Genomic DNA, 25044 nt, shown 5'->3' with positions numbered 1-25044 from the left:
TTTCTTGTCTTGCCATAAAATGTGAATTTTATTTCATCTTTATTTTATTTTTGAGTCATATGGGGGTTGCAGTGGTGAACTAGACTGATATCATGGTCCCAGCCTTAGTGACCTTGGAGTTTAGGTAAGGAAGGGGGGGGAGGGGAGACAAACAGGCAATTAACATAAAACCAGTGTTTGATGGTGGTAATTTACAAAGATGGGGGGACTACCTTATCATTAGGTGGGGGAGAGAAGTAGGGTGGTAGTAAACTACTCAGAGGAAAAGGGTATATATCAGCTAAAATTTGACACAGGAGTAGAATTTTCCCATGTGAGAGAAGCTGCCCTATTCCCAGATAGAAGGAATAGCATAAGACTGAAGAGAAAGGGAGAGGAAGATTTGGGGGGTGGGGGGAAGGGAGGGGAGGGGAGAGGGAGTGGGGAGGGGCAGAAGGTGGGCTGAGTGGCTCACTGAGCATGCTGGGGCTAGCAGCTAGTGTAAAGTGAGGAGTGGTAAATGAAAATACTGGGCGCAAATTATAAAATGGTTTGGTAATTTAAGAGCCGGATTAAGGAGTCTGTGTCGTCCTGAGGGAAATGGGGTGCCTGTGTGAGGCTTTAAACAGGGCAAGCTCATGGAGACCTGGCTGCTCCAGAGTATCTTCACCATAAAACTAAGCTTCCACAGGCAATCCTCAAGTTTCGGATGCAAGGCCGGAAAGAAATGTACGAACAGAGTGATGTTTCGGCTTTGTGTCCCACAGGCCTTGGGGCTGGTGTGACGTTTGGGGGTACAAGAGAGGCCCTTGGGATGACAGACCGAGCCATTTGGAAAGTGGTGGTATGATTTCCTGAATTAGTGATACAGAATGAGAAGAGAAGCCGGGCTGGAGAGGGATGATGGTTTCGTTTTCAGAAGTGTTGCGTCTGAGGCATCTGGGCTGTTTTTTAGGATTGGGTTCTCTGCACAAAATATATTCCATAAATATTTTAAAATTTATTTGTTGTACCGTCCAAGCTTGTAAACCTACCAAACCACCGTACTACTGGATATGATCAAAGTGTGAACCCCGAATAAATCTACATTCTAAATCCAATGAGGACGTAGCGAAAATACGGGTTTGCGGTCTCTTGAGCGACGGGGTGATGGTTGGCCTTTGAGCATGCTCAATGCTTAACCACAGGCTCCTAGCTCCACAGGCGTCCAAGTGCGAAAAAGCGGTTGCCCCCTGCTGGTCAGAATTGAGTACTTCAGCGCCAGGAGAGGAAATTTCCTAGGGGCGTGGTAGCTGGTGGATGACGTAGAAACCCGGCGTCCAGAGAGAGGCGGTTATTGACTGCGTAAGCAAGTGCGCGGCGTGGGAAACTTGACCAGCCGCATGGCTGCGGGTTGCTCAGCGTCTCCGCGGCCGAAGGCGGCCTCAGAAGGGCCGGTGGTGGGACCGGCCGGCGTCTTGCCTTGCCTAGAATTGCCTACCTACGCGGCCGCCTGTGCGCTCGTGAATAGCCGCTACTCCTGCCTGGTGGCGGGGCCGCACCGAAGACACATCGCACTGTCGCCGCGCTACCTTAACAGGAAACGCACCGGTATCCGAGAACAGCTCGATGCCGAGCTCCTGCGCTATTCCGAGAGGTACCAGTCTCTTACACTTTTCTTTCCCAGAGCGGACAACATCATAACGTTGCTTACTGCTCCTTCTTTGGGGCACGGGAGGGGGCAGCGGGTGGACGTCTTAATGGCGCAGCAGAAAAGGGGCGAATGGGAGGTCTCACCGGCCTCAGCGAGCTTACCCCGAGGCATTCTGGAGTGGCAGTCCACCTCGAGAGGCTAGTGCCTCCCTGGTCAAGATCTGTAGAGAGTCCCTTTCATAGGCAAGAAAGAAAACGTTAAGGTGACATGAATTGTGTCGGCGGAAGAGGTGAAGAAGCTCGCTCCACGAGAGGAAGAGGTAAGAATAGACCAGGGGTTTGGAGACCGGTTAGTTTTGTATGTTTTCTCATTTGATAATGAAAGTTTGGAATGCAGTACTTCAAAAGATTCTTTCTCACTTTATAGAAAATTATACATGAAGCATTAATACTTCGTTCAATCGTTTATTTATAAACCACGAAGGGCGGTTTTTATTGTTTTGGCCCTGGTACTCTCCCTGGTTTCTCTTCTCTTGGACCTGATCAGGGATGAGAGAAATACTATTACTTTGTTTCCTTTTTAAGAGTGGGAAAAGGAAAGCCTATTGCTCTTGAAGGTGAAAAAAACCCTTTTGCTGCATTTAAAGTAAGATATTCGAAAATAACTTGAAAACGCTTAGAATTACAAGGGTGGAGGGTCAGGGGGAGGGGGCAGATATACCTTAATATTCCTCTAGACCACTTGGCTGGAAAGTAAGGGTTATAAAACTAGAGAGAGTGGATTCCCTGGGGATTCGTTATTACCCTTCAGGAATTTAATGAACCCATGGAAATTGCAGTTTTCCTATGTCAGTTTTCTTGGGTAGAGCATCCAAGGTTTTCACTACTTTCTCAAGGGATCCTGAACACTACACAGGTTAAGCATATAGAATTTGCAGCTTCCTCCAAGCACCAGCACACACTTGTGTGTCTATTTTGTATACTAGAGACTTGGGATATAAAAAAAAACAAGATCCCTGTTTCAAGAAGCTTTAAGCACTAGTAAAGATATAGATGTAAGCCAGATAAATCAATGAAATGTTAAAATTTGACAGAAATCTAAATTAAGTTATAGTAAGAAGAAGTGGTAAATTGGATCTTAGGACCTTTGAGAACAACTTGGTAGGAGGAGGGTACTTTTGAGATATCAGCATTCTGGGCAAAAAGAGTGGCATAAACAAATCGATAGCAGTTATGAAGTAGAATACTTTGCCCAGATAATTGTAAGTACTTTATAACTGAAGTAAAGTTTCTATCAGGGGAAAGACATTGGGTACAGCTGGAGAGGAGGGCAGTGGCTCAAAGATGGGGTGGAGGATAATTCAGAAAGGATGGCCATTTTGCTCTTCCCCACCTGCCTTTGCCAGGTGTTTTTTGTTTGTTCTGTTTGCTTAAGCAGGAAGCAGGGTTACCACTTTGTCCTCTCAATAACCTCCAACTCTGAAACTTGGCACACTCTGAGACAGTGGAACCTGTGATGTCTGGGACATAAGCAGATTTGCAGTTTAAGAAACCACTTGATAGCATTATGTGATGGTTTAAGGAGGATGAGACAGTAAATATGAAGAAAAATTAAGAGCTTGTTATACTTGTCCAAGAGAAAATTGATTAGACAGGATGCATTTGGGAGATTTAAGGATATGTAAGGTGGTCATAAAATCTGGAAACATATGTTTGATCTGTAACTAATTAATGCCTCCACTTTGACAGGCTAGAGGAATAGGAACCATGACACCAGAGAGATGAGGAACTGACTGGATAATGATAATTTCTGTAACTGAATTGGACAGTGTGACCATGTGGCCTAAGTTGCACTCTGAACAGATCTGAACTCCCCACCCTACCCCCCATTATTTTTGGGGTGTGCTAAAAACTCCAGTTTATTCTGTGCAAAAGGGGCACCATACATTAAACTGTGCATTAATAATGAGGGACAAAACATTGAATATATCAAGAATTGTAATACTGATCCACCATTTATCATATATAGTTTATGTTTCCAGACTTTGGGGCCATCCTATACAATCAGGAGGACATGCTTCTCTTTGTTTAAGAAGTAAGGAAAAGGGGAGAATTGAGAATGGCTCTCACGTTAGTTATCTCAACAGCATCCTCTACATGACACACTGTCCACCTTTTTTTTTCCCAGTGACAGAATTTTTTAAATACCATTTCAGTTTTGAAAAGTCTGCTTAGAGAAAATGAGTAGGTTTCCAAAATCACATTATAATTTCTAAGTTATATCTTTGAGAGGTCATTTTCTTATCCCTTTTGTATATGACAGCTCTTGAGTTATTTGAAGGTGGCAAATATGTTACCTCCCAGTAGTTCCAGAAAAGTCTTAAGTGTGCATGCAGTCTAATCATCCCTTAAACTTGATTTAATTGTTTTCTAAGTATCTCAAGTGAGGCTATCACTTGGCCCTGAAACCTACTTAGGATGGTTTCAGAAAAGCAAAGGTAAAAGACGGAAAGGTATAATGTTGAGGTGTCTGTCTCTGTCTGATGATTTCTAGTAAATATTATGCAGTGAGTTGCTTCTGAAAAGGTTTGCTGGATTTACACAAATTCTTTTGGGTTTAGGCTCTATGGTCACATTCCCTAGTCAGCAGTTCTGAAACCTGCAGAGCTCAGTACGCCCTCTTATAAGAAATATTTTGCAGTACTACCTTTACTGTCATTGGAAGCACACTTTAGTGTACTGAAATGAAACTTAAAGATAGTATAATCTACCTACAGAATTGAAAAAACATTCATGTAGTGCTCTAATACAATACAGTAAAATGTATTTCAGTGTGATAATGCTCAAGCATGACTACCTGGACAGAATAAAGCCTCCTTAACCTTGAATCATTGTGAATGTATCAGTTGCAAATGTAGATTGGTGCAGGGATCTTGGGTTGACAGCTCACATAACATACAGTGTCTATAGTGGTAAAATGCTGTCCTGAAATAATGTGTATATTCTCAGTAAAGTTCCATGCAAAACAAGCTACTGTTGAATTTATATATTATATTCCTGGAAATTTTAACTTATATTGAAACCATGCAAAGATTTTATGTTCATACACACACACACGCATATATGCATATATTCTTAGGTACTATGACCGACTGTTTATAAATGTTTATAAAATGAGGTTTGTCCACTCACTTAACTCATGTAGAGCTAGGGACAATTTTCATTGTGTAGGACTGTTTTGTACGTGGCAGAATGTTTCCCATCCCTGGCCTTTGCAGTGTGACAACTATGATTAGTACCACAAACTCCCAAATGCCCCTTAGGGGACAACAGTTTTCCCCCACTTGAAACTCTTTAATTGTTGATTAGGGGAAACAAAGTGTTAATTTTGTTTTTCTTTCTCATGTGGCAGTTAGTTTTTTTTTAAACCCCTCCTTTCTCTCTGTTTTCTGGGCCCCTAATATTCTCTTTGTGATGGTATAGTTCCTGCTTAGGAAAGCCACATGCAGAAATTAGTAATTCAAAAGGGTGCTTTCTGGAGTAAGTCTCTGAGTTTATGGATTTCCTAATTTGGTATTTAATTAAGTTCCGTTCCAGTGACTCCTGGCTGTTTTAAACAACTGCTACTAGGTATAAATTCTTGCTTTTATTCTCTGTGAACCATTCTAGAAGTTTGAGTTCACCAAAAATGTTCTCTGCTCTCAAAGGCCATAGACTCTTGTCTGGAATCCAAACATGTAAACAAAGAGATTAGGTAAATAAGAACAGTGCTCAGAGTCCTATAGGAGTAGAGGCAGCATGATTTAAGCCTTGCCTGGGGGAGTCAGGAAAGTTTTCAGAAACATGTAGGTAGTGGCTGTGGCAGTGAAGTCACCAGCTCAGACTCCTTAGTAGCTGTAATTTTTTTTTTTTTTTTTGTCGGTACGCGTGCCTCTCACTGCTGTGGTCTCTCCTGTTGCGGAGCACAGGCTGCAGACGCGCAGGCTCAGCGGCCATGGCTCATGGGCCCAGCCGCTTCGTGGCATGTGAGATCTTCCCGGACCAGGGCACGAACCCGTGTCCCCTACATCGGCAGGCGGACTCTCAACCACTGCGCCACCAGGGAATCCCCAGTAGCTGTAATTTTTTAAGAACTTGGAAATGACATTTGGAAATAGTAGTTGTCCCCTAATCCTGTATGTTTAATCAACATACAGTTTATTTATTTATTTATTTAGGCTGTGTTGGGTCTTCGTTTCTGTGCGTGGGCTTTCTCTAGTTGCAGTGAGCGGGGGCCACTCTTCATCGCGGTGTGCGGGCCTCTCGCTGTCGCGGTCTCGTTGCAGAGCACAGGCTCCAGAGGCGCAGGCTCAGCAGTTGTGGCTCACGGGCCTAGTTGCTCCGCGGCATGTGGGATCTTCCCAGACCAGGGTTCACCGTGTCCCCTGCATTGGCATGCAGATTCTCAATCACTGCGCCACCAGGGAAGCCCCGAACATACAGATTAAAGTGTCAGAATCAGTTCTCAAAAAATGAAATAGTTGTATTTGTTATCATTTTGTTATACTAGCAACAGTTGCAGTTTGGGGATTTTTCTCCATTAAGTCATTGGCTTTAATATTCAGGGGCTTCAGCTTTGACCCTAATACTTCTCTTGCTATATGCCATCTAGTACAGAAATTCGGTAATGGTGGATAATACCAAAATTGCCTCGATTCAGTAATATTCATAGAAATAGACATTTTTCTTGCTAAGTACCATTTTTTCTCTCATTCTAGCATGACTACAATTCAGATGAATAGGAAATAGGGAAGAAGTGTCGACTTATTGCTCTTGCATACTTGGACATTTTGTTTCTGGCTACCTATCTTGAATAATTATTTTTAACTTAGCCATTATTTTGGAACCCTTTGACGAAATTGAACTTCTGAAGTTGTTGCAGACTAATCATATACTATTGTGCTTTTGTCATGGGTGATTGATTATATTAGGAGATGTATACTCTGGACTCAGAATATCTAATCAATTAAAAGGGGATAAATATCATTTTTCTTTTCTTTTCTTTTTTTTTTTTTTTTTTTTACAGCCTTTTAGGTGTACCCATTGCTTATGATAACATCAAAGTAGTGGGTGAATTAGGAGATATTTATGATGATCAGGGACACATTCATCTTAACATTGAAGCAGATTTTGTTATTTTCTGCCCTGAACCAGGGCAAAAACTTATGGTATGTATCTTTTTTTTCCTATCTTTCTTTATATAGTTAATTATGTAATTAGGAAAATTTTAAGAGACTGTACACCTTGGAATTCACAAGGATTGCTTTTGTAGGTAACAAAATCATTTTTAAGGAAACAATAAAAATTATTTTCTATCAGTTTAATCTAGGTAAGTTTTTTAAATTTTTATTGAAGTATAGTTTCAAGTGTACAGCAAAGTGATTCAAGTGATATATATTCATATATACATATATATATTCTTTTTCAGACTCTTTTCCATTATAGATTATTACAAGACATTGAATATAATTCCCTGTGCTATACAGTAGGTTCTTGTTGTTTATCTATTTTATATATAATAGTGTGTATTTGGTAACCCAACCTCCTAATTTATCCTCCTTCCCCTTCGGTAACCATAAGTTTGTCCTTTATGTTTGTGAATCTACTTCTGTTCTGTAAATAAGTTTATTTGTATCATTTTTTAAAATTCCACGTATAATTGGTATTATATGATACTTGTTCTTCTCTGACTTATTTCACTTAGTATGATAATCTCTAGGTCCATCCATGTTGCTGCAAATAGCATTATTTCATCCTTTTTATGGCTGAGTAATATTCCATCGTGTGTGTGTGTGTGTGTGTGTGTGTGTGTATGTGTGTATGTGTACCACATCTTTATCCATTCTTCTGTCCATGGACACTTAGGTTCCTTCCATGTCTTGGCTATTGTAAATAGTGCAGCTGTGAACATTGGAAGCATGTATCTTTTAGAATTAGTTTTTGTCTTCTGGATATATGCCTAGGAGTGCAATTGCTGGATCATATGGTGACTCTATTTAAAATTTTTTTTTTTTTTTTGCGGTACGCGGGCCTCTCACTGTTGTGGCCTCTCCCATTGCGGAGCACAGACTCTGGACGTGCAGCCTTAGCGGCCATGGCTCACGGGCCTAGCCGCTCCGTGGCATGTGGGATCTTCCCAGACCGGGGCACGAACCCGTGTCCCCTGCATCGGCAGGCGGACTCTCAACCACTGAGCCACCAGGGAAGCCCTATTTTTAATTTTTTAAGGAACCTCCATACTGTTCTCCATAGTGGCTGCATCAGTTTACATTCCCACCAACAGTGTAGGAGGGTTCCATTTTCTCCACACCCTCTCCAGTATTTATTGTTTGTAGACTTTTTGATGATGGCTGTTCTGAAAGGTGAGGTGATACCTCATTGTGGTTCTGATGTGCATTTCTCTGGTAATTAGTGATGTTGAGCATCTTTTCATCTGTATGTCTTCTTTGGAAAAATGTCTGTTTAGGTCTTCTGCCCATTTTTTGATTGGGTTGTTTGTTTTTTTTGATGCTGAGCTCTATGAGTTCTTTGTATATATTGGAAATTAATCCCTTGTCAGTCACATTGTTTGCAAATATTTTCTCCCGGTCCATAGGTTGTCTTTTCATTTTGTTTACGGTTTCCTTTGCTGTGCAAAATATTTTAAATTTAATTAGATCCCATTTTTTTATTTTTGCTTTTATTTCCATTACTCTAGGAGATGGATTCAAAAAAATATTGCTGTGATTTATGTCAAAGAGTGTTCTGCCTATGTTTTACTCCAGGAGTTTGAGTATCTGGTCTTACATTTAGGTTTTTAATCCATTTTTAGTTTATTTTTGTATGTGGCATTAGAAAATGTGCTAATTTCATTCTTTTACATGTAGCTGTCCAGTTTTCCCAGCACTGCTTATTGAAGAGATTGTCTTTTCTCCATTGAATATTCTTGCCTCCTTTGTTGTAGATTAATTGACTGTTAAGTGCATGGGTTTATTTCTGGGCTTTCTATCCTGTTCCACTCATCTATGTGTCCATTTTTGTGCCAGTACCATGCTGTTTTGATGACTGTAGCTTTGTAGTATAGTCCGAAGTCAGGGAGCTTAATTGCTCCAGCTCCCGTATTCTTGCTGAAGATTGTTTTGGCCATTTGGGGGTTTTTGTGTTTCCATACAAATTTTAAAATTATTTGTTTTAGTTCTCTGAAATTGCCATTGGTAATTTGATAGTGATTGCATTGAATCTGTAGATTGCCTTGGGTAGTATGGTTATCTTAACAATACTGATTTTTCCAATCCAAGAACACGGTATATCTTTCCATCTGTTTATGTTGTCTTCAATTTCTTTTCAGTTTTTGGAGTGCAGGTCTTTTGCACCCTTTGGTAGGTTTATTTGCAGGTGTTTAATTATTTTTGACAATTATTTTTGACATGATGGTTAATGGGACTGTTTCCTTAATTTCTCTTTCTGATAGTTTGTTTTTAGCGTGTAGAAATACAACTGATTTCTATATACAGTAAGTCCCCTACACATGAACCTTCAAGTTGCAAACTTTCAAAGATGGAAAGTGCCTTCCATCAACGTCAGGTGTGAGTGAAATCACAGCTTGCCTTCTGTCTCCTATTGCTGACTATCCTTCAGCTCTGCCATCTCCCACCTCCTCTCCATCCTCAAGTCAGTAACTCTTCTTGCCTCTTCACTTGATGCCAGCCCTGGTATGCCAGCTGTTGTACTGTACTACTGTACTTTTTAAGGTATTGTACTGTAAGATTAACAATGTTTTATCTTTTTGTGTTTTTTATGTAGTATTTGTGTGAAAAGTATTATATACCTATTACAGTACAGTACTGTACAGCCGATTATGTTAGTTGGGTACCTAGGCTAACTTTGTTGGACTTACAAACAAATTGGACTTATAATGTGCTCTCAGAATGGAACTCGTTCATATGTAGGGGACTAACTATTAATTTTGAATCCTGCAACTTTACCAAATTCATTGATCTCTACTTGGTTTTTGGTGGCGTCTTTAGGATTTTCTATGTATAGTATCATGATCCGCAAACAGTGACACTTTTACTTCTTCCTTTCCAATTTGGATTCCGTTTATTTCTTTTTCTTCTATAATTGCTGTGCTAAGACTTCCAAAACTGTGTTGAATGAAAGTGCTGAAAGTGCTCATCTTTGCCTTGTTCCTGAACTTAGACGGAATACTTTCAGCTTTTCACCACTGAGCTTGATATTAGCTGTCGGTTTGTCATATATGGCCTTTACTGTGTTGACGTATGTTTCCTCTATGCCCACTCTCTGGAGCGTTTTTATTGTAAATAGATGTTAAATTTTATCAAAATCTTTTTCTCCTTCTATTGAGATGATCATACGGTTTTTACTCTTCACTTTGTTAATGTGTTGTATCACATTGATTGATTTCGTATTTTGAAGAATCCTTGTGTCCCTGGGATAAATCCCACTTGATCATGGTGTATGATCATTTTAATGTATTTTTGGATTTTGTTTGCTAGTATTTTGTTGAGTATTTTTGCATCTATGTTCATGAGTGATATTGGCCTGTAATTTTTCTTTTTTGGTATCTTTGTCTGGCTTTGGTATCAGGGTGATGGTGGCCTTATAGAATGAGCTTGGGAGTGTTACTTCCTCTGCAATTTTTTAGAATAGTTTCAGAAGGATGGGTGTTAACTGTTCTTTAAATGTTTGATAGAAGTCACCTGTGAAGCCATCTGGTCGTGGACTTTTGTTTGGGGGAAGTTTTTAAATCACTGTTTCAATTTCAGTACTTCTGATTAGTCTGTTCTTTTCTTCCTGGTTCAGTTGTGTCTTTCTAAGAATTTCTCCATTTCTTCTAGGTTGTCCATTTTATTGGTATATAGTTGTTTTGTTGTAGTCTCTTATTATCCTTTGTATTTCTGTGGTGTCAGTTGCAACTTCTCTTTCATTTCTAACTTTACTGATTTGAGTACTCTGCTTTTTTTTCTTGATGAATCTGGCTAAACTTTTATCAATTTTCTTTATCTTTTCAAAGAAATAACTTTTAGTTTCATTGATCTTTTCAATTGTTTGTTTTTGTTTATTTCATTTATTTCTGCTCTGATCTTTTGATTTCTTTCCTTCTACTAACTTTGGGTTTTGTTTGTTATTCTTTCTTTCATTGTTTTAGGTGTAAGGTTAAGTTGTTTATTTGGGATTGTTCTTGTTTCCTGAGGTAAGATTGTATGCTGTAAACTTCCCTCTTAGAACTGCTTTTGCTGCGTCCCAAAGGTTTTGGACCATCGTGTTCTTGTTGTCATTTGTCTTTAGGTGTTTTTTGATTTCCTCTTTGATTTCCTCAGTGTTCCATTGGTTTAGTAATATATTGTTTAGCATCCATGTGTTTGTGTTTTTTACAGTTTATTTCCTGTGGTTGATTTTTAATCACATAGCGTTTTGGTCAGAAAAGATGCTTGATATGATTTCAGTTTTCTGAAATTGACCAAGGCGTTTATTGTGGCCCCAGATTTGATCTATCCTGGAGAATGTTCCATGTGCACTTGAGAAGAAAGTGTATTTTGGTGCTTTCAGATGGAATGTTCTAAAAATATCAATTAAGTCCATCTTTGTGTCATTTAAGGCCTGTGTTTCTGTATTGATTTTGTCTGAATGATCTGCCCATTGATGAAAATGGATGATAAAGTCCCCCACTGTTATTGTGTAATGCTGGTTTCTCCTTTTATGCCTGTTAGCATTTTGCCTTATATATTTTTTGTTGTTGTTGTTGTTTTTTCCGGTACCCGGGCCTCTCACTGTTGCGGCCCCTCCCGTTGCGAAGCACAGGCTGTGGACGCACAGGCCCAGCGGCCGTGGCTCACGGGCCTAGCCACTCCGCGGCATGTGGGATCTTCCTGGACCGGGGCACGAACCCGTGTCCCTTGCATCGGCAGGTGGACTGTCAACCACTGCGCCACCAGGGAAGCCCTGCCTTATATATTGAGGTGCTCCTATGTTGAGTGCATGTATGTTTACAATTGTTATATCTTCTTTGATTGTTCCCTTGATCGTTATGTAGTTTCTTTCTTTGTCTCTTGTAACATTCTTTATTTTAAAGTTTATTTTTTTTGATATAAGTATTGCTCCTCCAGCTTTCTTTTGATTTCCATTTGCGTGGAATACCTTTCTCCATCCCCTCACATTCAGTCTGTATGTGTCCCTAGATGTGAAGTGGATCTCTTGTAGACAGCATATATACGGGTCTTGTTTTTGTATCCATTGAGCAAGTCTGTGTCTTTTGTCGGGAGCGTTTATTTACATTTAAGGGAATTATCGATATGAATGTTTTTATTGCCATTTTGTTAATTGTTTTGGATTTGTTTTTTAAGGTCTTTTTTCTTCCCTTCCTCTTTTGTTCTCTACTCTGGTGATTTGATGTCTATCTTTAATGACGTGTTTGGATTGCTTTTTTTATGTATCTATTATAGATTATTGGTTTGTGGTTCCCAGGAGGTTTTGATATAGAAGTCTGTATATGTACAAGATTGTTTGAAGTTGCTGATCTTTTAATTTCAAAAGCAGTTCCAATATCCTGCATTTGTACTTTCCTCTTCTCACGATTGCTGGTTTGTGTGTGGACGATTTCCTGCCTTTACTTTATGTTTGCCTTTACTGGTGAGCTTCCCCATTCGTAATTTTCTTGATTCTAGTTGTGGCCTTTTCTTTTCCACCTAGAGAAGTTCCTTCAGGATTTGTTGTAACGCTGGTTTGGTGGTACTGAAATCTCTTAGTTTTTGCTTGTCTATAGTACTTGATTTCTCTGTCAAATGTGAACAAGAGCCTTGCTGGGTAGAGTATTCGTTGTTTTAAACTTTTCCTTTTCATTAGTTAAAATGTATTGGTGCCTCTCCCTTCTGGTCTGCAGAGTTTCTGTTGAAAAATCAGCTGATAAACTTATGGGGGTTCCCTTATATGTTATTTGTTACTTTTCCCTTGTTTTAATATTTTTTCTTTAATTTTTGTCAGTGGTTAATATGCGTTTTGGTGTGTTCCTCCTTGGGTTTATCTTGTATGGGACTCTGTGCTTCCTGGACTTGAGTGTTTCCTTCCTCACGTTAGAGAAGTTTTCAGCTATAATCTCTTCAGATATTTTCTCAGGCCCTTTCTCTCTCTTCTCCTTCTCCATATAATGCGAATGGTGGTGCATTTAATGTTGCCTCAGAAGTCTCTGAGACTGTCCTCGTTTCTTTTCATTCTTTTTTCTTTAGTCTGTTCCATGGCAATGATTTCCACCATTCTGTCTTTGAGCTAACTTATTTGTTCTTCTGCCTCAGTTATTCTGCTATTAATTCTTTTACTGTATTTTTCATTCCAGTTATTGTATTGTTCATCTGTTTGTTCTTTAAAAACACCTCATGCAACTTCTTGGTCTGTGCTGCCAATTTTTCCCCCAAGATCTTAGATTATCTTTATTCTCATTACTTTAAATTATTTTTCAGGTAAGTTGCCTATCTCCACTTCATTTAGTTCTTGTAGGTTTTTATCTTGTTCCTTCATCTGGAACATATTTCTTTGCCATCTCATTTTGTCTCACTTTCTGCGTTTGTGGTCTCCTTTCTGCTGGCTGGAGGATCGTAGCTCCTCTTGCTTCAGGTGTCTGCCCTCTTGTTGGTGACGCTGGTCCTGAGGCTTGTGCGGGCTTCTTGGTGGAAGGTACCGGTGCTTGCCCCCTGGTGGGTGGAGCTGGGTCTTGTCCCTCTGGTGGGCAGGGCCATGTCAAGGGGTGTGTTTATAGGTGGCTGTGTGCTCAGTGTGGCTTTAAGTACCTTGTCTGCTGATGGGTGGGGCTGTTTTCCTATCCTGCTGGTTGTTTGGCCTGAGGCTTTTCATCACTGGAGCCTGCAGGCTGTTGGGTAGGGCCAGGTCTTGATGTCATGTCAAAATGGCAACCTTTAGGGGAGCTCACACTGATCAGTATTCTCTGGGGCCTCTGCCACCAGTGTTCTTGCCCCTGCCATGAGCCACAGCTGACCCTCCACCTCCCCCCGCAGAAATCCTCCAAGACCCATAGGTAGTCCGGCCCCGGCTCCTATGGAGTTACTGCATCATGCTGGGTCCCAGTGTATGTGAAGCCTTGTGTGCGCCCTCCATGAGTGGAGTCTGTGTTTCCCCCAGTCCTGTGGAGCTCCTACACTCAAGCCCCGCTGGCTTTCAAAGCCAAGTGCTTTTAGGGATTCCTTCTCCTGATGCCAGACCCTCTGGCTGGGGAGCCTGACATGGGGCTCACTCTTGTGGGAGAACCTCTGCAATATAATTAATTTTCCAGTTTGTGGGTTGCCGATCTGGTGGGTATGGGATTTGATTATGTTGCGAAAATGCCCCTCCTGCCGTCTCACTGTTTTCTTTTTTGTCTTTGAATGTAAAATATCTCTCTTGGTGGGTTCCAGTCTTCTTTATCAATGATTGTTCAGCAGTTGTGATTTTGGTGTTTCTGCAAGAGGAGGTTAGCTCAAGTCCTTCTACTCTGCCGTGTTTTCTGGAATTGAGAGGCTGCTTTTAGTTTGGATGCTTGCTCTTTCCTCAGTGTGTGCTTGCCATTATCCCCTTGATATGGGGTGTGTAGGTACAGCCTTCCTTACATGCTCCCTGGACAGTAGGGGCAGCACATGGCGCCTGGTGAAAGGTCTTGTGTGGGTGCCCGCTCTCCACTCCTGGGACACCGGGGGTAGGGCGTGTTGCCTGGTCGTGGGTCTCGTATGGATGGCTGTTGTCATGCCCTCCTGGGACAGCAGGGGCAGGGCCTAGCACCTGCTCATGGGTGTTCTGTGGGCGACTACTCTCCACACCCTCCTGGGACACTGGGGGCTGTGCTTGATGCCTGTTCATGAGTCTCGTATGGGCTGGTGCTATCTGTGCGCTCCCAGGACAGCAGGGGTAGAGCTTCACGCCCGCTTGAAGGGTCTCGTATGGGTGCTGCTCTCCATGCACTCCTGGACTGGGACAGGGCAGGGCCTGGCGCCTGCTTGTGGGTCTTTTAGCAGCAGTCCATGCCAGCCTCAGGAGCCTGCTGTAGTGGCAGTGACTCAGCACACCGCTGGAGCTCCTATAGCGGTGTCCTGTTGTCTGGGAGCACTCACAGGGGAAAGAAACTCGTGGTGGGCCTAGTCCTTTCCCTGGGTCTGACCTCTGAAGCCTGAGCTTCAGCACCCAGCCCCCTCCCACACCAACAGAGGAGTGTCTCAGGCTGGGGAATGCAGTGTGGCAGTGCCGGTCTTCTGTGCATGTTATTCTCCATTTTGCCTTCCACACACCAGTTGCTGCTCTCTCCTCTTGGGCTATGAAGCTATCCCTCCATACATTCTGATCTCCTTGTTGGTGAAGAGACTTCCCAGGGTGTGGGAACCTTTCCTCCTTCACAGCTCCTTCTTTGGGGTGCAGGACCCATTGCGATTCCTTCTTTTTCATTTTCCTTTTATCCTACGTGGCTGTGGGGAGGTTTTCTTGTGATCGGAAGTCTGAGGTCTTCTTTTGGCATTTAGTAGATGTTCTATGTGAATCGTTCCACTAGTAGATGTATTTTTTATATTTTTGTGGGAGAAGGTGAGCTGCATATCATACTCCTCTGCCATCTTGATCTCCTCCAGCCTGTGAACTTTGGTTGGAGCATTTAGTCCATTTACATTTAAGGTAATTACCAATATGTATGTTGTTATAGCCGTTTTTAAAAATTGTTTTAGACTTATTTTTGTAGGTCTTTTTTTCCCCTTTTTAAATTTTATTCTCTTGTGAGTGGGTGATTAGCTTTAGTGTTATGTTTGGATTCCTTTTGTCTTCTGTTTGTGTATATCTATTATAGATTTTTGGTTTGTGGTTACCATGAGGTTTTTGTAGAGCAGTCTCTCTCTCTCTCTCTCTCTCTCTCTCTCTATATATATATATATAAAAAACACATATATGTATATAACATACATATATATATATAAAACACATACGTATATATATGTGATTGCTTTGAAGGTGTTAACCTCTTAATTTCAAATGCATTTTAAGTGCCCTACATTTGTACTCTTCTCCCCTCATGATTACTATTTTTGATACCATATTTTACATCTAATTGTTTTGTGTTTCCCTTAATTGCTTATTGTGGATGTAGGTGATTTTTACCACTTTAATGTTTTCCCCTTCCTACTAGCTTTGCATGTGGGTGATTTCCTACCTTTACTATGTTTGCTTTTACTGGTGAGTTTTTGCATTTCGTAATTTCCTTGTTTCTAGTTGTGGCATTTTCTTTTTTGCCTAGAGAAGTTCCTTTAACATTTATTGTGTAAATCTCGTGTTGTGGTGCTTAATTCTTTTAGCTGTTGCTTATCTGTGAAGGTTTTAATTTCTCCATCAAATCTTATGAGACCCTTGCTGGGTATTTATTCTTGGTTGTAGGTTTTTCCCTTTCATCACTTTAAATAATCTTGCTACTCTCTTCTGGCTTGTGGAGTTTCTGCTGAAATATTAGCAGGTAACCTTATGGGAGTTACCTTGTAGGTTATCTATTGCTTTTCAGTGTGTCTTGGCATGTTCTTTGAGTTCATCCTGTATGGGACTCTGCATTTCCTGGACTTGAGTGCCTCTTTCCTTTCCCAGGTTAGGGAAGTTTTCAGCTATTACCTCTTCAGATATTTTCTCAGGCCCTTTCTCTCTTAACCTTCTGTGTCCCCTATCATGTGAATCTTACTGCACTTGATATTGTCCTAGAGGTGTCTTAAACAATGTCATTTATTTTCATTCTTTTTTCTGTTCAGTGGCAGTCTAGGCAAGTTTTTAAACTCCATGATACTAAAACTGACGGGCATGTACAGAGTATATGCCCCATCCAATTTATTCTCTGTATACCATCAGAATGATTTTAAAGCGTTAAAAATTTTTTTATTATTATTATAACTTCTCAAATATATACAAGTATAGTTTGTTTATATAGGATTCAGATGGTATAGCAATATATAGAACTGGAGTTGCAAATCCAAATAGCTGTGGGACCAGGCAGGTAATGGAAATGAATGATAGGGGTCAGGGCATCCATACTGTGCTGTGGAAATGAAGGCCCTGTGGGGAAGGTCTTTCAGTTTTTTGTTTTTTAAGAGAAGGTGAAAATGCAGAAGTTGATGTGAAATCTACTAAAATGTGCACATTTATCCACATCACTTGCTCCTTTCCCACCAGTAGTTCTCTGTGTTCATATGTACTTGTATATATATGTATTTTTTCCTTTAACTAAATGTCTATAGGAATTGTTTAGTCCATGAGAACTGTTAACTAGCCCTTGATACTGTTAATTAAAATGTAGGTCAGATTTCACTATAACAAAATTACAAGGCCTTTCTAATTTAAAAATGTTTTTCAATGTCATTTGAACTGCTAGAAATAGTACCCTTGCCCTCCAAACTGGGATCCTATAACCTCCATACTATTAAAGTTGGTGGTAGATTTCTACTTTAAAATTCCCAAATTAAACTGTCATGTGCTTTTTGTAAGTTATCATAAATGTAAATATGTGCATGGAAATAACATTCTAATTGTACAGAAAGTGAAATGAAGTTAAATTATCCCTTTTACTCTGTCCCCTACAATAAGATCCAGTCCTCAAATACATTTGACCATTTTTTTCCATTTAATAATATGAGATATAGTTTACATACAATATAATGTATCAGGTTTAATTTACATACAGTAAAATGCAATAGATCATCCTGTGCAGCACAGTGAATTCTGACAAGTGCATATACCATTTTCTCTCCTTAGAAGTGACTCTTCATGCCCTGTCCAGGTCAATCCCCTTTATCCTAGATACAAACACTATTCTGATTCATGAATTAGTTTCACTTGTTCTGTAATTCCTTATTAGCAGAATTTTTCGTTATACACTCACAGTCTGGCCTCTTTTGGTCATGTTTTTGAGTAGTGTCCATGCTGTCGGGTATATTGGTGGATTTTGTCTTCTAATCGTTCGTGGTATTCAGTTATATGAGTATATATGTACTTTGATTATCAATTTGATTATCCATCCTCATTGATGGACATTTGAGTTGTTTCCAGTCTGGACCTGTTATGAACAGAGCTATTGTAAACATGTATTTTCATTTCTCCTAAGTAGAAACTTGAAGCAGTATTGCTAGGTCAGGGTAAACGTGTGCTTAACTTTATGGAGAACTCATATCCCCTTCAGTACTTCCAGTTGCTCTGCATTCTTGCCGACAATTGGTGTTGTCTTTTGATTTTACTGGTGGGCATATGGTAGTTTTTCCTTACGGTTTTAATTTGTATTTCCCTCATGAGCTCTTTTTCATATGTTTCGGTAAGAAGGGCCTGTTCAAGTACTTTATCCCTTTTTAACTGGGGTTTTATATTCTTTTCATAGTTTTGGTACACATCCTTTGCAGGTAACTGTATTGTGAGTATTCTTTCCCAGTCTGTGTCTTATTTATTAACTTCTAATGGTACCATTTGACAAGCAGAAGCTTTTAATTTTGATGCAGTCTAATTTATCATACTATACTTTCTAGAGCCCATCTAAGAAACTTGGCTACCCCTCAGTTGCAAGGATATTCTTCTATAAGATTCTAGAATTTTTGTAGTTTTAGCTTTTCTGTGTAGGTCTGTGATCAATCTTGTTTTCTTGTGTGTAGGACTTCATAGGTCCTTGAGCTCCATTCTCTTGCCCATATTCGGTGTTCTCAACCCATACATTGAAAAGACTTCTTTGCTCATTGAGTATTTTTTAATTGAAAACTTTGTAACAGTTTTAGAAAAATTGAATGTAAAGTATAGCATTCTCATATACATCACCTCCTTCCACACCCCTCCCCCCCAAAAAAACCTCACATAAACATACTATTTCAGTTATTATTGACATACATACAGATGTGGTACATTTGTTACAATTATTGAGCCAATATTGATACATTATTAAAGTCTATAGTTTACAGTAGAGTTCACTCTTTGTATTGTACATTCTTTGAGTTTTGACAAAGGTATAATGACATGTATCCAACATTACAGTATCCTATGGAATAACTGGTCACTCTAAAAATCCTCTCTGCTCTACCTATTCACTGCTCCCTCCCTCGGAAACCATGGCAACTACTTTTTTTTTTTTTTACACTGTCTCTATAGTTTTACCTTTTCCGGAATGTCATATAGCGGAATCACAGAGTATGTAACCTTTTCAGATTGGCTTCTTTCACATACAAATGTGTTTAAGGTTCCTCCATGTCTTTTTCTTGGCTTGGTAGCTCTTTTTATTGCTGAATAATATTCTAATGTATAGATGTAGCACAGATCCTTCAGACCATCCAGAAGGTACCATTCTGGACTCCAGACTCCTTATAAGGAGACAAGTAAGTTTTATTCTGTCACATGTGGAAGGAGGTACTGCCATTAAACAACACTGTATATGTGTTAATATTTCTTACAGTTTTATAATTCAAAATATGTGATTTTTTAAAAAATGCTTCGGGTTTTCATTCATATACTTTATAGATGTTGATTCCTAGGGGAATAGAAAACTAAGTTTCTTGGGAATTTTCATTTTAACCTTAAAATCATAAAGTATTGTTATTTTATTATTATTTAGTTTTAAAGCTTCTAGTAATGTTATGGTTTAGTTAAAATAGCCATGCTCAAGGTGAGCTTTCTAAAAACTCTACAGTGTTCCTAAAGTGGTATTTTAGTGTAATATGTGGTAAGTTTTAAATGAGGATCAACTTTTCGATATTGAATTATACCATTAATTTTCTATTTGAAGATCACTTTGAAGACTGTAAAGTTTGTTTCACCTTTTAACTCTTTGGCTCTCTTCTTGATGTAATATTTTTTCCTTCTTCCCAGGGTACAGTTAATAAAGTGTCTTCCAGCCACATTGGCTGTTTAGTACACGGGTGCTTCAATGCCTCCATTCCTAAACCTGAGCAGATGCCAGCCGAGCAGTGGCAGACTCTGGAGATAAACATGGGTGATGAACTAGAATTTGAAGTATTTCGTTTAGACTCAGATGCTGCTGGAGTATTCTGCATTCGGGGAAAACTGAATATCACTAGGTCAGTTCCTAATCACATTATTATCATTTTGATACTTAATCGTTTCTATTAATTCTGAATTTAGGGAACATAAATCCTGCTTTTAAAAAGTTAATTTTTTTTACTGGAATATTTGTACTTTCAAACCATAAAGTCAATGTAAATATGAATCATAAGTGCTCTGACAGTGCATTGAATATTCTGAAGCTCTGCATCTAACTGGTCTGTATTTTATTAATTCAATTTTTTATTGTCTAGTTTGTTGGTAATCTTTTTAAAAGTTGATCCCTGAACTTGAGACTACTAGAAGCTTAATCATATTGCATAACTATTACCCTTTTGTTTTTACACAGTTGAAACAAAAATAATGATTTTATTATTGTCATTATACCAGGTAGATCATTTAATTTCTGTATTTTTCTTGTTTGGAATTCTTGTAAGAATTACTTTGATCCTGAGCCTGGGTTCATGGGAGCCAAGTTTAATGGGGGGGGGGGGAACTCTTCGCATCCTGTGTTAGCAACTTTTTCTAGATTCGGCCTTGATAAGTAACAAGAGTATGGGTTAAAGTTTTAGAGCAGCTGTCCAAAGAACTTTCTGTGATGATAGAAATGTGCTATATTTGTGCAATATAGCTTGTTGCTCAAGCCTCACTCTTGAGCATCTGAAATGTGACTAGTGTGACTGAGGAAGTGAATTTTTTAAGTTATCTTATTGAAATTTCTTAAATTTAAATAGATAGGTGGCTAGTCCTACTCTATGGGACAGCAGTTCTATAGAGAGAGGGCTACTTCATTGATCCTTGTTTTTATAAAATATTCACAACTTTGAAGTCATACTGCTTCAGCATAGGTTAAGAAGAACAATGAACTATTACTTGAAACAAGGATTGAGGTAGTAGATGGGGAACTCCAATACTTTGATAGATAGGAGAAGTTTTTTTCTTTTTTTTTTTTTTTTTCCTATCAAATGTCACTGGTTTGGCTGGTAAGGCTGGGTATGGTGATGTTTGTTTAGTGTTCAGTTTGGTTTTCTGAACCAAGCTAAAATTTAGAAGCCATGTTTTTGACAAAAGTTTATGTCATTTTTATATGAAACAGTCTAGGAAAAGTACTTGGGAAACAAAAAATTTAACATTTCTAAGACATGTCACTGTGCTGGGAGATAACAGGATAGAATATTTGAAATTTGTGTCCTAGGTATGGTATCTTGTACTACTGTCATTATTTAGAAAAATCTTAGCATGTGGGGAATATTCTTGATCTTATTTTGTTCTTTCATTTTTGCTTAATGTTCTATAAATTTTTTAAACTAATTTATAGTTTACAAACCAAGTGCTCTGCAGTTTCTGAAGAAGTAACAGAAACTGGCACTGAAGAAGCTACTGAAAAACCTCAAAAGAAGAAAAAGAAAAAGAAGAAAGACCCAGAGCCATATGAAGTGGAAAGTGGTATCACAGAGCTAGCAGATTTTGCAGATGTTACCATGAAGGAAGAGACAGATCTGCAGATTAATAACAATGTGAATGGCCTCTGGAAGGAAGAGCCAAAGAAGAAGAAAAAGCACCAGGACCCTGTTTTCCAAGGCAGTGACTCCAGTGGTTACCAAAGTGACCATAAAAAGAAAAAAAAGAAAAGAAAGCACAGTGAGGAGGCTGAATTTGCACCACTTTTGGAACATGCACCCAAAAAGAAAAGGGAAAAGTAATTTTCTTTAGTGCATTTTAAACATGATTTGGTTTTTTAAAAATTGATTTACACAAAAGAGATGACTATAAAGTTTGAACTATGAAATGTTTTGTATTCCAGTACTTTGCAAAACAGGGAACATTTGATGAGGAGTTGAGTTTTTGGTGCTAAAATTACAAAACAGATAAATTTGGGAAATGCCAGTGTTATTAAAGTGCTATTTTACTATAGACAGAATAGAAAGGTAAGAGCTGCCCTCAATCTCAACCCTTCATTCTTCCAGTGTATACATTCTAAATAAAATGATTTCTACAGTCTGCAAAAGGACTTTTAAAATATAGTGTTATTTCATATCATGAGTTTTGAGCTTGGGCTTTAGGGTTTTTTTGTTGTTACAGGTTTCACATTTAGTCATGATATTACATGACATGCTATTTTGCTTTGTTTAAATTACCAGTTTTAGGATTTCTTTTATCATGGCTACTACAGTATTTCTACTGTTTAACTTAGAATGGTTTGCCAAAGGAGTTTCTGAAGTTTCCAGAGCTCTTAAGAACCTTGCCACTACTGACTGTGTGGTAGGAAACAATATTCACTATTCTTTTCTTCTAGGTGCATGTATGTTGTTTTCCTTTCTCTCTCAGTCTAAGAGGTTGATGGAGAGGCTGTTTTCTGACACTTGTTCATCTGTGCCTCAACCATTCTGCTTTTGTTGTGTGTTGGAGAGGAGGAGAGTCTGCTGAAGACAGGAAAAATGTGATTCTGACTAGTGGGGAACTTCCCTACTTTTAATATTTGAGTTAAGCTACTAGAAATTATTGTGAAGAATGAAATGACAAGCTGGTTGAGCCTGATAATCAGTGCAAGGTTGTGTTCGTTCAGGTAACAGGTATTTGATGATCTGTGTGTAAAACACATTCTACTGAGGTCCAGGGGTATAATGGCAAACAAGGTAGAAATTCCTTCCCTCATGGAATGTCATAGGAAAAACAGATGCACATACACAATATAAGTAAGAAATACAGAAAATTACTAATTGTGGTAAGTGCTACAGAGAAAAAGAAGATTGTCTACTCACTGTTAGTTGTGATCCATGGCAGCCATTTTCATTGCCATTTATCTAGTATCAGACATAGTACTGGTCTTACATTGTTTAATGTTTGTTAATGTATGGGTTCCCAAAGTAGTAGATCCAATCTGTAATGATAGAATATAGAATTTGGAGAGTGGCAGTCAGTCATTCACAATGTTTGTCTACAAGCACATGTGCCAGACAGTGGAAATGTGCAGGCCAGTATCTTTCCTTATCATTAGGTTCATGTGGGTATTTAGCCCTCAAAATGTAGCTAGTCCAAATAGAGATGAGGTATCAGTATAAAATACACATCAGATTTTGAAGATGTACAAAACATGTAAAATATCTCAATTTTGTATATTGGTGAGATTATAATATTTTGGTACAGTGGGGTAAATAAAATGTTACAATTAAATCAGCTTTTTTCATTTATTTTTAAAAGATTAAAAATTGCATCTGAGGGGCCCACATTATCTTTGTTTTGGACAGCACTGGTTTAAAGGAAGGATGATTTGAAAAGATTTAAAACAAGCTATACCATATTCTCAAGAGTTTAATGTAGTACCATACCCAGAAAATGTCATATAAATACTTCCTTTAAATTTTTAAATTTAAATACATAATTATAATGTCTGACTTAATGTGAAAAATTAATGTTTAGTGAAACAATTCTAAATCCCTTCTGGTAAATACTAAGGAAGCTGTTAAATTGATGCTATTGGAAAAATACTTTGTGGCTTAGCAAAATAAATTCCCACATATTTATTGTATTTTGCTTCAGTTGCTGCTTCTGTTAATCAATGTTGTATTTTAAAATAATTTGCATCTTTGAAGAAAAGCGTATGCTGAACTTGAAACTAGATTTATTCATGGTTTTTCACAATGTCAGTAGCTTTGAAAAGGCAGAGCTGGTCATTTGCCTTGCCTAGAATAAAGTGACAATGACAGTTGCTTTTATCTGATACAGAAACCTCTGATGATGGTATCTTCCATACATTAATCTAGGTTTTTCCTTTTTATCTTGGAATTTGCTCATTAAAATCCTCTAGCCTAGACTAGACCCCTTATCCTCTCTTCAGTTCCTATTAATCATTAATCACTGGGAATAAACAGAAGTTTGAAACGTTTTCAGGGCTCTGGTCACCACACCACCAATCACACCCTCTATCAAGGGGATAACGGCCAGCACATACTGAGGAAAAATGTGGCAGGCATCCATACTGAAAACAGCCCTCCAAAAATATTAGACTCATACAGGCTACACAGGGATGCTCCCACATAAAAACAACCCTTCACGGTAGATAAGTTTCTCCTAAATTCACAGAGAAATATAAGTAAAATGAAGAAGCAGAGGAGCCAGTCCCAATAAAAGAACAAGAGAAAGCCCCTGAAAGAAATAATAATGAAACAGACCTCTCCAGTCTACCAGATCCTGAATTTAAAAAGGAGGTAATAAAAATACTGAAGAAATTAAAGGCTATCAATAGAAATGCACTAGAACTAGAAACTGTAAAGAGGAGCCCATTAAAATTCGAAAACTCATTTGCCAAGATGAAAGCTGAGCTAAAGGCAATTAATAGCAAACTAAATAATGCAGAAGAATTAATACGTGATCTAAAAGATATAATAATGGAAATCAATCAGAACAGCAGACAAATAAAAAAAAATGAAAGCAATATATGAGGTCTGTGGGATAATATAAAGTCGGCCAATCTACACATAATTGGCATGCCAGAAGGAGAAGGAAGAGAAACAGGAATGGAAAATGTATTTGAAGAAATTAGCTGAAAACTTCTCACAGTTAAAGAGATACCCAGGTACAGGAAGCACAGAGGGTCTCAAACAAGATGAACCCAAACAGACCTACACCAAGACATATAATTAAAATGGCAAAAGTTAAAGAAGATTCTAAAGGCAGCAAGAGAAAAAGAGCTAGTTAAAAGGGAACCACCTTAAGGCTATCAGCTAGTTTCTCTACAGAAACATTGCAAGTCAGAAGGGAGTCTCAAGATACATTCAAAGTCCTGAAAAGGAAAAACCTGCCATCTAGGATACTCCACTCAGCAAGATTATAATTTAAAATAGAGATAAAGAATTTCTCAGACAAGCAAATTTTTAAAAATAAAGCAATACTAAACTTATCCTGAAAGAAATATTGAAAGGTCTTCTCTAAACAGAAAAGAAGCAAAAAGAAGCAAAAATATACAGGAAAGAAATCACAATTGTAAATTACTTAAGACAGTACATAGATTTTTTTAAAAATCAGAATTTGTGAAAGTGAAAATACAATGAATAGCAAAAGGATAAACAAAAATGTAAAGAGGACAGAAAAATCGTAAAATATGGGGAAGGGGAGTAAGACAATGTAGTTTTTTGGGGTATTTTTTAGAATGTGTTTGATCCTATATGATTACAAGTCTAAAGCAAGAAGATATAGTAATGGGTTAGCATACATGAAAAGCTGGGTAACCACAGATCAAAAACATACAGTAGATTCACAAAAACCAAAAAGGAGAGAACTCAGGCATAATATTAAAAAAAAGCCATCAAACCACAAAAGGAAAAACAAAAAGGAAGAAAGAAGAAATACAAAATCAACTGGAAAACTAGG

General features: G+C 38.6%; 1 protein-coding gene and 1 long non-coding RNA gene across 2 annotated transcripts in view; one reads left to right on the top strand and one right to left on the bottom strand.

The window, feature by feature from the left end:
* The window catches only part of LOC125965339 (uncharacterized), a 702471-nt gene that overhangs the window by 623699 nt on the left and 53728 nt on the right, over nucleotides 1-25044 (bottom strand). The gene's annotated exons all lie outside the window — the stretch shown is intronic.
* POLR1F (RNA polymerase I subunit F) lies at nucleotides 1312-23203 on the top strand. The gene is made up of 4 exons (XM_004263456.2): nucleotides 1312-1615; nucleotides 6677-6818; nucleotides 19483-19691; nucleotides 20993-23203. Exons 1-4 carry the CDS (start codon nucleotides 1362-1364, stop codon nucleotides 21375-21377), a joined length of 990 nt encoding a protein of 329 aa, XP_004263504.1. The 5' UTR covers nucleotides 1312-1361; the 3' UTR covers nucleotides 21378-23203.

Source organism: Orcinus orca, chromosome 9 (genome assembly GCF_937001465.1).
Source record: "Orcinus orca chromosome 9, mOrcOrc1.1, whole genome shotgun sequence".
Lineage (NCBI taxonomy): Eukaryota > Metazoa > Chordata > Mammalia > Artiodactyla > Delphinidae > Orcinus > Orcinus orca.
The sequence above is the reverse complement of the archived record's forward strand: the minus strand, read 5'-3'. Positions and strand labels throughout refer to the sequence as shown.

What these genes read in the sequence shown, in the direction of transcription:
- POLR1F (XM_004263456.2), top strand. Translation starts at nt 1,362, where the DNA reads ATGGCTGCGGGTTGCTCAGCGTCTCCGCGGCCGAAGGCGGCCTCAGAA. An exon ending in AACCAGGGCAAAAACTTATG is followed by an intron (nt 6,819 to 19,482) that starts GTATGTATCTTT and finishes CCTTCTTCCCAG; the next exon opens with GGTACAGTTAATAAAGTGTC. An exon ending in GGAAAACTGAATATCACTAG is followed by an intron (nt 19,692 to 20,992) that starts GTCAGTTCCTAA and finishes ACTAATTTATAG; the next exon opens with TTTACAAACCAAGTGCTCTG.